Source organism: Syngnathus leptorhynchus, chromosome 1 (assembly GCF_054491065.1).
Source record: "Syngnathus leptorhynchus isolate UIUO chromosome 1, UIUO_Slep, whole genome shotgun sequence".
NCBI lineage: Eukaryota > Metazoa > Chordata > Actinopteri > Syngnathiformes > Syngnathidae > Syngnathus > Syngnathus leptorhynchus.
In genome coordinates, this window is record NC_141195.1 from 15,196,334 (window position 1) to 15,210,726 (window position 14,393).

At 39.7% G+C, this 14,393-nt stretch overlaps 1 protein-coding gene across 1 annotated transcript in view; it reads left to right on the plus strand.

Moving 5' to 3' along the window:
* Window positions 1–14,393, plus strand: part of nlgn4xa (neuroligin 4 X-linked a) — a 41,168-nt gene that overhangs the window by 23,631 nt on the left and 3,144 nt on the right. The window contains exons 3-4 of the mRNA XM_085919621.1: window positions 10,791–10,976; window positions 12,534–13,323. Coding sequence (XP_085775747.1) covers window positions 10,791–10,976; window positions 12,534–13,323 — 976 coding nt within the window. The remainder of the gene's footprint in view (window positions 1–10,790; window positions 10,977–12,533; window positions 13,324–14,393) is intronic.

Consider the following 14,393-nt stretch of genomic DNA (forward strand, 5'->3'; position numbering starts at 1 on the left):
TTTTTATTCCTAATAAAGCGTAAAGTCATTCATTTGACAGTGTAGAAGCAAACATTTTGCCTTGATTGCTTCTCTTATTCAGACAGCCACTCTTTTATCTTCCACAAAAGGAATGCATGACTTCAACATTCAGAGGATAAAAAAAAAAAAAGTCTACACAAGAATGTTCAACTGTTAACACATTCAGGTGTTGTCGTTGCGGTCCCGTGAAACAAAGATGACGTTTTTGGGCCATAATCCCATATGGTATACAATACTGTGAAGCACGGTAAGAGCAGAATCACGCTTTGGGTGGTGTCAGAGTTAGCATAAAACCTTAAAGATGTTTTTGAAATACTCATTAGAGATACTCAAGGAGAAATTTACATTGAATGTATACTTTGCATCATCCTCAAAGACACCTCAACAGTAGCCAGCAGGCGGACTAACATCAATCCAGCAACTAGATGCCATATTAGAACATTTGAACTTTTATTTTATTTGTTGTTAATGTGGGGCATTTAAATGGCTTCTACATTAGCCACATCTCAGGTTTAATTAATGCTGGGGGTGGGGGTTGAAATGATTATCTTGCTCTCATTTTTAGCTCCCAAAAACCTTACATTTGAAAAGGAGGCGTTTGCTTTTCCGGACAAGACTAGCTTGGCAATTGGGTTCTTATCAATGAAACAGTGATGATTTAATGAAGCAAAGGAAGTAGAGACAACTTCAGTTCCTCAATCTCAGTGCTCAGACAGACAGACAGACTCTATGCCCTCAAACTGCAAACATCTTTAAGATGCATCAGCAACTCCCTTCCAGCAGTTTGCCTCACTCCCACTCTGATACTCAACATTCTCTTCTGTCACTTTCTGTCACTCTCTTCCCTCTGCCGGAGAAATCTCAGTCATCATTTGTGAAGTGAAAACATCTACCTGTCAGCTCGATCCCCTCTTGACAACTTTGCTTCAAACTTGCTTTCATGTTCTGCTCTCCCTTTTCACTGTCGCCGTACATTCTCACTACTGAAGTTCCAACAATGGCCACGATAATGGTGCAGTCCACAACAAGTTTGTGCCCCAAGGCTGTGTCCTCTGCCCATACACTATCTCGTTTCCATTGGCAATTAATTAAATTCTTATTCAGGGCCAGTGTTGTTAAAGGGAGAAAACTGAAATCCTTCTTGTTGAGTTTTACGATTCATGTTCAATAGCAGCTTATCATATTGGGCTCTCATAAATAACATCACATGATGCGCATCTATTCATCTCCATAATATTAATCGCCGTCCCCCCTCCTTCATTCCTCGTTCCACTGCCATCCTTGTTCACAGCCTTGTGGCTTCTGATGGATTATTGCAATTTCCTTCTTCTTGAGCGCCCCCGTGATACCTCCATAAACGCCAACTGGTCCAAAAAAACAAAACAAAACCAAAAAACACCACATGTCCAGAGTCTCAAAACTGCTCTACTCCTTGCTAGTTCTATTGGGCACCTATTTGAAAATGTGTCTGCAGAACAGTATCATGATTACACAAAAAAACAGTGTCGTTGAGGAAACGTGAATTAAAAGTCACTCCATATTACATCAACAAGAGTTTGGTACCTATTCACAATTGTCCCATGCCTGTAGTAAGCAGTGTCGTCTAGGACCTTCACTAAGCAATCACCCCCTTTATTGTTTTAGAGCGATAGTTTCTGGGAAAATATATCGTCCGGACAAATGTGTTATCATGGCTGGCCCGCACGAAATGATGACAAACTTTTATTTACTTGAAGCTAACTAACAATATACCTTGTGTGCTGTAACAGCATCTTTCCCTATTTAAAATGGCTGCAATGCACATGGCTGCTTGTGCCTGTGAGTTGTTTGTGCAGCTCTGCAAGCTGTGCAAATGTCTCCCCATGGATGTCAAATAGATTCTAATTAGCTCTGCAGAATTTAATTACCATACGCTGGTGGATCACTAGGGTAGCGTCCCGGCTGAACGGATGTGTAACCAATCACACTTTGCCACAGTTGAGTGCGGCTCACTGCAGAGAAATATGTCCCCGGCACATGAATGCTCCCTTTTTTATGGATGACCTTCCTTTATTTATTGAAATTTGCCACATTTGAAAATATGCACACATATATGTACCCATAAATCAACTAGCAAAGAAATTTGAAGTATTTAGTCATTTCCGTCAATGAATGAATCACATTGTGAACATAAGGACAACCTTTATAAAAGGCGCCCTCAGAAATATTTACATCCACCCAAATAGAAATGGATTTTTTTTCATAAATATATGGCCTTTGGAATTTATTTCCCAGCAGACCGATAAATACATAAATGCTCTTGACAACAGTGCTTCTTTCGTGACTACACAACCATTACGTATTTGTCAAACAAAAACAACATTGATTTCGAATGCCTCTCAACACAGGATTGCAGTGAAGGTGGTGTTTCTAGAAGACTCCAACCTGTGCCGTTTTCAACCAAGCTTCTCCAAACGTTTCAGCTTGTTTGTATGTCTCGAAAAATAGCCCTATGGACTCGAAAGGTTATGTCAACCAAGGTTACCTTGATATGGGGTCAAACATTAGGCAATGACATCATAAGGCTTATTTTAGGGGGAGTAACGCATTGCTTGCCTCAGCACACAGGGCGATTAGAGGCAGGAAAGATAAAAAGAACCAGGAGGCTAGACTAAAGAACGTTTTTCAAGAAAGTTTGCCTTCATTACTGCAGATAGTAAAAATGGCTTAGCTCATGCCTAACAGCACAAAGTCCTATACTACTACTAACTAGCTTGTCAATTAATCTGTAAAGCTCCTGTTTACATTAACCTGAAAGTGGTTAGTGAGTGGATTCAGAGCATAAATTCACACCATAGAACAGCTGAGCTCATTTACTACGACGTCAACAGAAGATAATTAAAGCAACAATAATGGACTAATAATGTCACTCATACGTTCATATTGAACAATAGGAATCAGGGCATGAATTGAGAGAGTAACAAGGAAAGTGACGTCTGGAAATGTGAGACTAAAAGATTTCACAGAATATTTTTGATGCAAACTGCCTAGAAAGCATATACAGTTCAAGATGATTTTGGAAAATGAAACATTTCTGGCAAGGTGCATCATTTAAGATGTGATATTACTTGAAAATATAATGAGGGAAGTCATGACTAGAAAGTGGAGACAGACAAGAGATAAAGAGATAAAGCCAAATGATCCTGTCCCAGATATTTCCACACGACGTTTATTATTTAATTTAAACATCATCGAGTGATGTTTTTCTTCAACCATTTCGGTACATCTACACCAAAATGTGACTTCAAAAGTATTTTGGAGCGAACAATTAAACAAAGGATAGTCCCTACACACTGAGTCACAACATATTTTGCTATCTTTAAATTTTATAACATTTTTTATAACATTTTTTAATAACAGCTAGCGACATTTTATGACATTCTTCCACCAAACAAGTCGTTGGTGATTGTAGTAATTAATTCCATTTAATTTTGCATTATGACCTTTTCAAAGGTAAACTTTCTCCATATTGTTTTATTCATTTATTGAAAATGATGAGTTTGGCTCACTTTATGACAACACAGTGACCTTTGCATAGTTTTCTATATAGTGTGATTTTTTTTGTGTGGTTAATGCTATACATACACTTCCTCTATTTGTGTGAGTCTTTTTCTGCTTGTTTAATTGTGTGCTTGCAGGCTGCATTCACTCACATCTCCTCCGGGCTTAACCCCCCCCCATCCATAAAATGTAGAGACACCCTTGGTTAAATGGCATGTTGTAATTCAAAGTACTTAACTCTTGTTTGTCCAATCCAAGCAGTTCCTTCACTATCACTTTTTGTTACAAGGAACACGTTTTTGGGCTAGTTGCTTTATTTTTACCAGTGGTTTTTAACCTGGGTTCGATCAAAGCCTGAGGGTTCCGTGAGACAGTCTCAGGGTTTCGGTGGAGATGAAGGCACACACACAAATGCACTGAGTGTGTGTGTGTGTCTGGGATGTTCAATGAGTGTGCATCAGTTCTATTCATCTCACTAATGATTTGTGACATCAAGGTCAGAAACAGGTCTGCCATGTATAGTGATGCGCAACCCATGTAATCTCATGAGAGACTACTAGACCTACGATCTCATTACAAAAAAAGGTACATTGATGTGATAGATCATATGTACGTTTTTTTTTTGCATATTACTGAAATTGATAGTTTTTAAAATGATTGAATGGAAAAAGCAAAATGTTTTTTACAATCATAAAATCAATGTCTTAAATTAATCTCTCAAAACATTTTTACAAGATATGAAAGCCTTTAAAATTGTAATAGTCTTAATCTCAAAATAACTTATTCTTTTAAAATAATAATAGTAATAATAATAATAATAATTGACCAAATGGATCTCATGGTAACATCCCACAATCACAAAAGCAGAACCAACAAAACAGCGTTGGTGGGACATGTAAGAGCAGATGCATATTTATGTACTGCAACAACTTTGGACAACATGGCGCATTGAGAACAATGTCAAGTGGATTTTCTATTCAATTTTAAATTGAATCAAAATGTCATAAGTCTTGACTTGTACTTGCCTTAATGCAGACGATGTATGAACCCTGTTCTATCCATAAGTAAGTTTAAAAAAGTATCGACTGAGAGAATTATTCAAGCATCTTGCCAAAAGGCTAATAAATGAGACATTACAAGTTACTGTGCTAATAAATGGTATATGAGAGGTTAGCAACAATTTTAAGTTGAAACTCGCCCCCTGGCACTCCCATAAAATAACAGCATAATATAGTCATTAAGAACGCTGGCATTGTGTTCTCATTTCTCCTTTAATTATTTTCCTTTCAAACTGTTTTGACTTCTCCTCTCTATGTTAATGATAAGATTTGTCAACTTATACTGCATCGTCTTGCAAGAATTTTGTATTATTATTTTTGGTTACGATGACTGCGCCCAGGGAATCCCATGCCACATGCCAAAAATTGCCACTTCTTATAAAGTTCTTGATATTGGCTCAAAGGAAAAACTCTATGTTGGTCTGATTAAGAAAAACTTTCATTCTCCGTTGCTGCCTATTTCACCATTGCCGCAGGGGTGCTGGAGCCTATTCCGGATGAAACACTTTGATGGTTAATTATTTATGACCACATACCAATGTCAAACCTTGCAGAAGTATTCTGAATAGATGAACTTTCTCCAAGATGACAACCCCTTACCGCCACCCATCCGAGACTGGTTCCCAAATTTGGGAGTAGACAGAGGATAGAATGTCCTGCTTGCAGTCCTGACCTCAACCCGACTGAACATTTGTCAGATCAGCTTGGGCCTGCTGTGTGTGGCAAAGTGACCAACGCAACCACGTTGGCTGACATGCGAGAATGCTGCTGGAAGAATGGGATGTCATCCCACAGCAGTGTGTGGTCAGGCTGGTGAGCAGCATGAGGGAGAGATGCCAGGCTGTTGTGGCTGTGTAAGCACACACACGATAGTGAGGCTCCAATTTGTTCAATGAAGAAATGACTTAATTGCCAGTGTGTCTTGTTTCATTCCACCAAAATACCAGACAAGTCAGCGCTGTCATTTTTTTTCTCTCGAGCATATCATCATACTCAATTCAGCTCATCAAATGTGCCACCATTCAAATGGTAGCAGCCTTTTGACAGTATAACTATTACTGATAAAAAGCAAGTTACAACCATGCAATCTACCAAACACAAATTTGTTTACTTTCAAATAGCAGATATTTTTACTTTAACACCTAAGCAGTCAGCCCACCCCCCGCCCGCTTACTCAACACACGCACACGCATGTCTACTTCAGCTGTTGTAACAGATTTCACTTTCCTTCATCGTATTAAGTTGCCATGCCCTTCTGTCGGTAGGTTAGGACATTTTTAATTTTTGTAGCATTCAATTAATGCAGGATTGATGTGAATCCTGATCATTGATTTTTCAAAACAAAACCAAAATAATAATTTGTTTTCTTAATATTTGTTCTGCTCCCCAAAAAACAAAAAGAAAATGGGAAATGGATAATAACTCATTTTGTGATTTCCAGCTGCATTAATGAAAAAGAAACAAATAGGCACATAGCTGATTTGGATTTTTCATTCAATATTTTTCAGTATTTGTATATGCCACAACTTGCTTGAACCCTAACTAGGCTCATTTATTTCTATTGAAACGTATTCATCTTAATTCAGCAAATCCTGAAGCGGTTTTCATGCATTTTGTTATGTTTCAAAGGTCAGACAACCTGGCTCCAATACAAAAATAAGTGTGCATTGAAAATGTTTCTTTCCTTTTTCAGCTATAAAAGTAATTCAATAAAGTAAATTAAAAATCATTTTTGAGTGAAGAAACATTTTCACGCCTGATTTTGTGTTTGTGTGCGCACATTGTAGTTTCTGCTTGTTTTGACAAACACATGAACAAAAGATACACCTTTGTTTTGCTACATTGGTGTTCTCCTGCCAACATCCTGACAATGAGGTATTGTGACACCTTCAGCAAAGTAAGAACACCAATTTTGGATTATATTCAATCCAGAATGCCTGTGGTGGCTGTGTCAAAACATCAATACGTATTTTTTGTCAATGTGTTGTGTCACTCTTCGGTGTTTTATAGACTGTGCGACGCAGAGGTCTGTTTAGGTTACAAAGTTTTTGATAGAATTTTAAGATCCTGACCTGGTTTTATTTTAGTCCTAGTTTTATTGCACATGCAGAGTTCAAGCATACAAGTCTAGATGTGCGTATGTGTGAAAAACAGGCTTGCCCTAGATCAGCAGATGAACTTGTTCTTGTTTCTTCTGATCTGGTGCGGAACATCCAGCGCTGTCAAAAGTAAACAGACAACTTTTCCTTGTTACTGGAACAGAAGTGAAACATCAAAGATGTTCAGATTAAATAAGAGACACACAAAAGCATGGCGTATAATCTATTCGAAAGAACACCCAGACTATTAAACTCAGCAATATCTACATGTACACTTGCATTGTTGCAAACATTAAGTGTGCAGAATTAACTGTTGTTTTTTTTTCACAGAGCTACTTCTTATCTGTTATAACTTTGGAATTATTGCGATTCCCGCGAGTCTCATTTTGAAAAATCTCCCCGCAGTCCCGTTGGGTAGCCCCAAGCTGGTGCCTAGCAGCTATCCTGGGGAGGTCCAAAAATATCTACAGTATGTGCATACTGAATACATTAGACAATGAAAGAGAGCAGAATTGAACAGCAGCGATGTATGAAAGCAGCACATCTAATGTGTGATATTTGTCACATGTCAAAATTGTAACCATTAAATATTTAAAATTCAATTTTCGATTTTAAATTAGGCGAGGTGTTTAAAAAAACAATGTATTTCTATTTCTTTTCTAAGTGTATGTACGTAAAAGGCTGATGGAAGGGGGCGCGACCTAGAATCTCGCCTCAGGCATCACATCGAGTAGGGCCAACTCTGCATACGAGAACAGCTGAGCAAACACTTTCAGAGTATTGAGCAAAGACAAATTTAGGGACGATGATGAAAAGCAAAAACAAAAATGCCGCATCTTTTCTTTGGCTTCTGCTGCCTGGAAATACTCGTCCGATGATCAGCAGGTGAGACACAGCAGGCTCCGCCCACCATTGCTCAGCCGGGAGACTGGAAAGGAAAAAAAAACAAAGCAGCAGACGGGCAGGCAGAGAAACAGGAACATGACACGCAGGAGATTATGTTATATAAAAACAGGCGTGTCCCGAGGTCTCTTGCGGGTAGCAACACTTCCAAATTACAGCGAAGCTGGTCTGGCGTCAATGCTCGCTGACTGTTGGAGCTGAGCTGGCTTTGCTCATCATATCTCACACTTGCCTTCCCTGTCTTTCCCTTTGTTAATTAACATTTCAACGTTCAGCTATGGGGGGAATTATCTTCTGGACACAGAGCACAATTAACTAGTATAACCGTCATGTTGTCAGAGTGTGCTGTCTCTCACTCGAATCGTGTGATGGAGGAAGGCCTCTGCATGGATGATGAGCAATTCACTTTTCTCTCCCTGTTATATTTAAATGACACCAAGATGAATATGCTATCATCAGAAGGTTTTTTTTTTCTTCAATAAATGGAAATCACAGTCTCTGGGTCATATTTTGTTCAGAACATTCAAGAAAGGAGTGACGCACGCACACTGCTATGTGTCACATTTTCTCCTGTGAGGAGGTAGAAAGCTTTATTCAAGTTTTGCCGGATAATTGATAATGATTTTTTTTATTATCATGTGGAGATTACGTGCAAATGGCACTACCTTTTTTTGTGTTATAAAAAAACGCTAACAATGATTTTCTGTCTTTGGTGCCACATCATAAGCCAAGCTCTCTTATCTTCAATGTTATTTACATCTCATTAGTGTCAGAGGGAAACGGTGGTACTTCAGGAGAATAAATAACCCCAGCTGCAGAATGGGCTAGAATGGTGCATTGTGAGTCTTTTGCTGAGAATCTCATTTCCCAGAGTTGTGTATCAATGTTATTTTTCTGTACGCAGAATAGACTATTCTTTAAAATTCTCAATGTTGCAAAAGGGACTGGCTTGAAATGGGTTTGGTTAATGGAAAAAGTCAGATTCTTCAATTCCATTCCTGTTTTCTGTCCAGTTAAAGTTGTTTTGTAGTCGGATCCTCCACAGCTTTTGTTGACTGCCATTGACGAGTTGGGTGTTTGGCGACAGCATTTTATTGTAGTAGACACTAATGTTGTGAAAATCAATTTGAACTTGATGCATCAACAACATTGACTTTTTTCCACCGTTTTTGCACCACAGACAAGCTCTAAATAGTGATGTGGAGCATTGTAGACTAGTCTGTTAAAGCCTGTTGGTTATCCATTTGCTTCAGAATTTGAAGATTATTATCGACATTCTAAAGTTCCTAATTTTCTTTATTCTTCAGACCCGCTTTATTGCTAGAAGGACAAGAAACCCCACTGTTTAACTGTAAAATCAGCAGCATCGATACAATTCTGCACCATAAATATTTAAAACGTGTTACCGTAATTTAACAGTAGCAACTATAGCTGGTGGTAATTTCCTGTAAAAACAACATTTTTTATAGGATACCTAAAATCTGTTTTCAGCATTTGGATAGTAAGGAAAACTAATTAAATATTCCTCCAGTCGTTCATCTCTATGTCATTTGTCCTCATTAGAGTGGGCTGGAGCCTCGATCCCAGGAACTGCTGTGCACATACTTAATTAATAACATCATCATTACAAAATGGTGCACTGGTAAGAGATTTAATGTACTGCCTTTTCTTTATTTACTGTACTACTGTGACCCAATCTGCAACAAGTCAGGCCACACAATTGTTGTTTCATTCCTTTTAATGTTATTCATACAATCTTACCATGAATCATTCCTTTTAATGTTATTCATACAATCTTAGCCTAAAGAAGCAGATGTAAAAATATTGCATGGTGGTACCGTATGGTATCTCATGTACAATAGACACTTGTTATGCATTGTCATTTTTTATTTTCTTCCATTTTGTTCTTGCAGCAGTCCCCTGTTGTTTTGGCACACTGTCTCCAAATGAGTTTTCATGGAAAATATCCTAATTATAATTTATTATTATTATTATAATTATTATAATTATTATTATTATTATTATTATTATTATTATTATTATTATTATTATCAGTATGATCTTACCATTGTGCCCACTTTGCCATGCAGTATGAGTGTAGATGTTAAAACGTTTTAACTAGTACATGTACAATGAGAAATAATTTGGACCACCAAAAGTAAGGTTTTGGGAGGATTCTTGCAAAAAGCTGAAGACTGAACTTGAAGAACTCCTCACTGGACTGCGGCTATGCTTCAGTCGCCACAGTCTATTTTTGATTTTCGCATCCTTACACATTTCCAGAAGTGCCTTGTGGGCATAAGTCTTAACACTTTTGCAAAGAGGTGAGAGAGGAAGCTGAGAAGGTACAAAAAGCAAATGGTTCAAGCGAGTGGAGTTGGAATACAAGAGTGAGCGCGGCCAGGATTGGTGGTCGCACCGCAGGCTAGAGAAGGCTGCCAGAGGCGATGTAATTCTCAACCGCCCATTTGCTATCATCCCTAAACTTTGCTTTGACAAACTTGAAGCTGCTCTCAGTCATTCAGCCACAGGCTACGTCTCTCCTGCCTATTCTCATCTTTCTTTCTAACCCGGTAGCCCTTTCAGTTTTAATTGACACTGTAGTTTTGGTAGGCTCACGGGGAAAGACTTTTGTCGCCAGGCATTGCCAGCCAAGCCTTCGGGCCTGGCAAGGAGGGGCCAATATTCAACCCAGGGCAGCCTTATTTAATCGCTTTGGGCAAGTTTGTCTATCAGTTGTGAAAGATTGTGGGTGAGCATGCCAGCAAGCCAGACAACCTCACGTTGTCATCATTTTGTCCCCTGGACACATTTGTAGTGAGCTACTTATACAAAAGTTACACATTCAAGTATTCCCTTCATTGAATTTGTCTTTAAATGTTGTTTTTTTTCAGGTCATTGATTAAGCCTCCCAGTCATATCCAAAGTTGCTGGGATGAGGGGTGAATTACACCCCTAAACACCTCAGCAAACAAATAAACTGCAATAACGCTTTTGCTTTGACTATTTTCCGTAACAAATTGGAATTTAGATGGAACTCCTAACCCTGTGATTTACTATGGCCTGTCATTCAGCCATAAAGTAGAAATATTCGCTTCACAAATTCATGTGAAAGTGCCAGTTGTAAAACGGGCATCTGCTTATCTCCTGTTTTTATTCATTATTCCAGGCTTTCTGAGCACTGGAGACCAGGCGGCCAAGGGCAACTATGGCTTGCTTGATCAAATTCAGGCTCTCAGGTGGATCAAGGAAAACATCCAGGCCTTCAAAGGAGACCCAAAACGAGTGACCATTTTCGGCTCTGGTGCCGGGGCCTCGTGCGTCAGCCTGCTCACCCTCTCCCATTACTCAGAAGGTACGTCTTTACGCTTGCATACGCTTTGACAAGATTTGCCAACATATGAACATGTTTCATCATTTGGTCGTGTCTGGTCTTATTTTAACTCTGGAGTCTCCTTTAGAAGTTCGAATGAAGTCATCACAATGCATTAAGGCTGCAAACAGCCATGAAGTGGTCTTCTCATTTTCTCTAGTTGAAGGAAATGAAACAAAAAAAACAAAAACTGACCACCTTGGGGAATATTACGACAGTATTTCGTATTTCAAAGGTTGTTTAAAGGGTATCAAATTGCTTTTTTGTGCCAGTTTAGCAGCACGGGATTTTGGTTAAAGCCAGGGATTCATTAACTACCATATTTTACCCAGTCCTTTATCATCCTTTTGAATCAGTCCAGACGACAAAGATTGAAGTAATAAGTAGAATTACAGGATGTTAATCCCTGAATTGTGCTGAAAAGTACACGACGACACTTTTGAAATTTAAAACGGTGTCTTGTTTGACCACATAAAAATTATTCACAGGCCGTATATGGACCATGTTCCTTAAAAGCACCCTCAAATGCTTCCTTCCTTTCAATTCTTCCTAGTGTGTGTTTGACAGATTCTAAATGACTGCTTTTGATAAGTCCTCATACTCTAGAGGGACCTAAATATGGCCGATAGCCGACATCTTAATTAACAGTGGCAGGAGTAAAAGCTTGGATGTTGCTTAACAGGCCTAGGAGGCGGGATGGGAACGGGAGGGGGCTTGGCGATGTCTAATGTGAGGCCAAAACGTCCTTTTTGAAGTAGGCCTCGTTAAGTCATCATTTTAACTTGTCTGCCTGGGTATAAATAGTGCTGCAAAAATACAAATACTGAATCTGCAACAGTGAGAGTTGAGCCAACACGTCAGATCTAAGAAATGGGCTGAATGTAGATATTGTTGTGGTGTTACGGTGACTATTTAGTTATTTTAATATTCCACTGCACCCAGGAGTTACACAGTATGATCTGTTGCCAAGATTTTCACTCAGTTCTATTTGCATCACATTTGGTGTTCACAGTCCATGTTTGTTTTAAGATCATTATCAGAAAACAGCTTTCATTTTAAGAGTAAATTTCTGCCATTGATTCAATTTCATGCCTGGTGAGACACAATGTCATCGACGACTATGCACTTTCAGTTCCGTTTGAAACTCTTAATTCATTACAATAGTACGGATGCAACTTTTTTTTTTGTCTGACAGAACAAATTATACCAAGTGTCTGCCGTTCTGCACCATTCATTGAATGCAATGAGTAAGCGTTATATATAATGCTGATATTTGTTGAGCCAAGAGAATTGATACTTTTTTAAATAAGATGTTTTGGTATATGGTTTAGATATAAGCATTCGAAACAGGCAATGTGCTCCGTGAGTTTGGGCAATTCATCATCATCCCATTCGGTAAAGAGCCAGTGTAAAATCTTATTCAGCGCACAACAAAAGCCTTGAAGTGCCACTGTAGAAAAGGCCACTGTGGTGTTTTAATTTAAACATGACATATGAATGACCTGCGTGAATTGCACTGATTCTTGATGCCATTTCCAGATATGTTCCAGAAGGCCATCATACAGAGCGGCACGGCGCTTTCGAGCTGGGCAGTCAACTACCAGCCCGCTAAGTACACACGAGTCCTTGCCGAGAAGGTGGGCTGTAACACACTGGACACATTAGACCTGGTGGAGTGCCTGCAGAACAAGAACTACAAGGAGCTGATTGAGCAGTACGTGACGCCGGCAAAGTACCACATCGCCTTCGGCCCCGTAATTGACGGCGACGTGATCCCCGACGATCCGCAAATTCTCATGGAGCAAGGCGAGTTCCTCAACTACGACATTATGCTGGGTGTCAATCAAGGCGAGGGATTCAAGTTTGTCGACGGCATCGTGGACAGTGAGGATGGTGTCTCCGCTAATGATTTTGACTTTGCCGTGTCTGACTTTGTGGACCATCTGTATGGCTACCCTGAGGGCAAGGACACCCTACGCGAGACAATCAAGTTCATGTACACCGACTGGGCGGACAAAGAGAATCCAGAGAACCGGCGCAAGACCCTGGTGGCGCTGTTCACAGACCACCAGTGGGTGGCGCCAGCAGTGGCCACAGCTGATCTCCATGCCCAGTATGGCTCCCCCACCTACTTTTATGCTTTCTACCATCACTGTCAGAGCGACATGAAACCCAGCTGGGCCGACTCAGCCCACGGGGACGAAGTACCGTATGTCTTCGGGATCCCGATGATTGGCCCGACGGATCTCTTTAACTGCAATTTCTCCAAAAACGACGTGATGCTGAGTGCAGTCGTCATGACCTACTGGACTAACTTTGCCAAAACTGGGTAAATATTTTATGATATAATATTTATAAGTTGACACTGACATTGAATCCCCAGCAACATATCACAAATAGCAACCAAATATGGGAAACATTACTTTTAGTGAAGCAGTCTCTTCTTTTTAAATAACCAGCGTGACACAGCATCCAATGAAAATGTCATATCACTGTTATTACAACAGACTGGATTGAAAGCTTAATTGCACCATATGTAAGAGAAGCTCACAGTTAAGTGCACAGTGAAGAGAAGGCCCTTAGCGTAGTGTTAATGTTCGTTAATTCATCTGCCGAGGAGCGGCATACTGTCGGAGCATATGTTAAGGCTGGGATGACAGGCGTTGTGTCGAATCCTGCCACATGCTAGGAGCCACGCGTGCACGCTCCCTAATGCACTCACCGTTTGAAGAGCAAGCACTGTATTATGGAACACTCCACTGTGATCTCAAGCACCAATAGGTAGTTTGATCCGACAATAAATCGGATCATTTGAATGATGCACCGGCTTGTCGCTGCTGGCTTGGAAACTAAGACTATTTCCGCTCAAATATTAGTGGCCCATTCTGTGAAGTGAATATACGCATGAGCCACAATTGAAGTGGTTCAACTGCATGTTCAGCTCGGCGCTGTTCCACTTCACTTCCACGATGAATATTATTCTGCAGCAACTCAAGCGTACAAAGTGAACTCTTGCTGGACTCCCTTTACCCAAATTTCAGAGCTGAAGTATAGTCATCCGACTGAGAGCTCTTTGTTCCATCTTGAAACACTATGACGAAAGGCATTCCGTAATTCAGACAATGCATGTTGATCTTCACAACTCATTCTGTGCTAATGCTACAGTCAAGTCATAAGAGTGATCCCCAGACTCCTTTTTTTTTAATTTTATGGATTTGCATGTTTTTCTTCCCTGTTTAGATCGCTCATATCAATCTCAAATGGATTTGATCATTAGTCGATCTGGTTATCTTAATTAACTTTTATGTATGACGGGGGAGAAGGTTTCTGTTGATGAAAAGAGCAGAATTTTCCAATCCCTTGCGAAAGGAAGGGATTACGGGACATTTCAATCTTCAG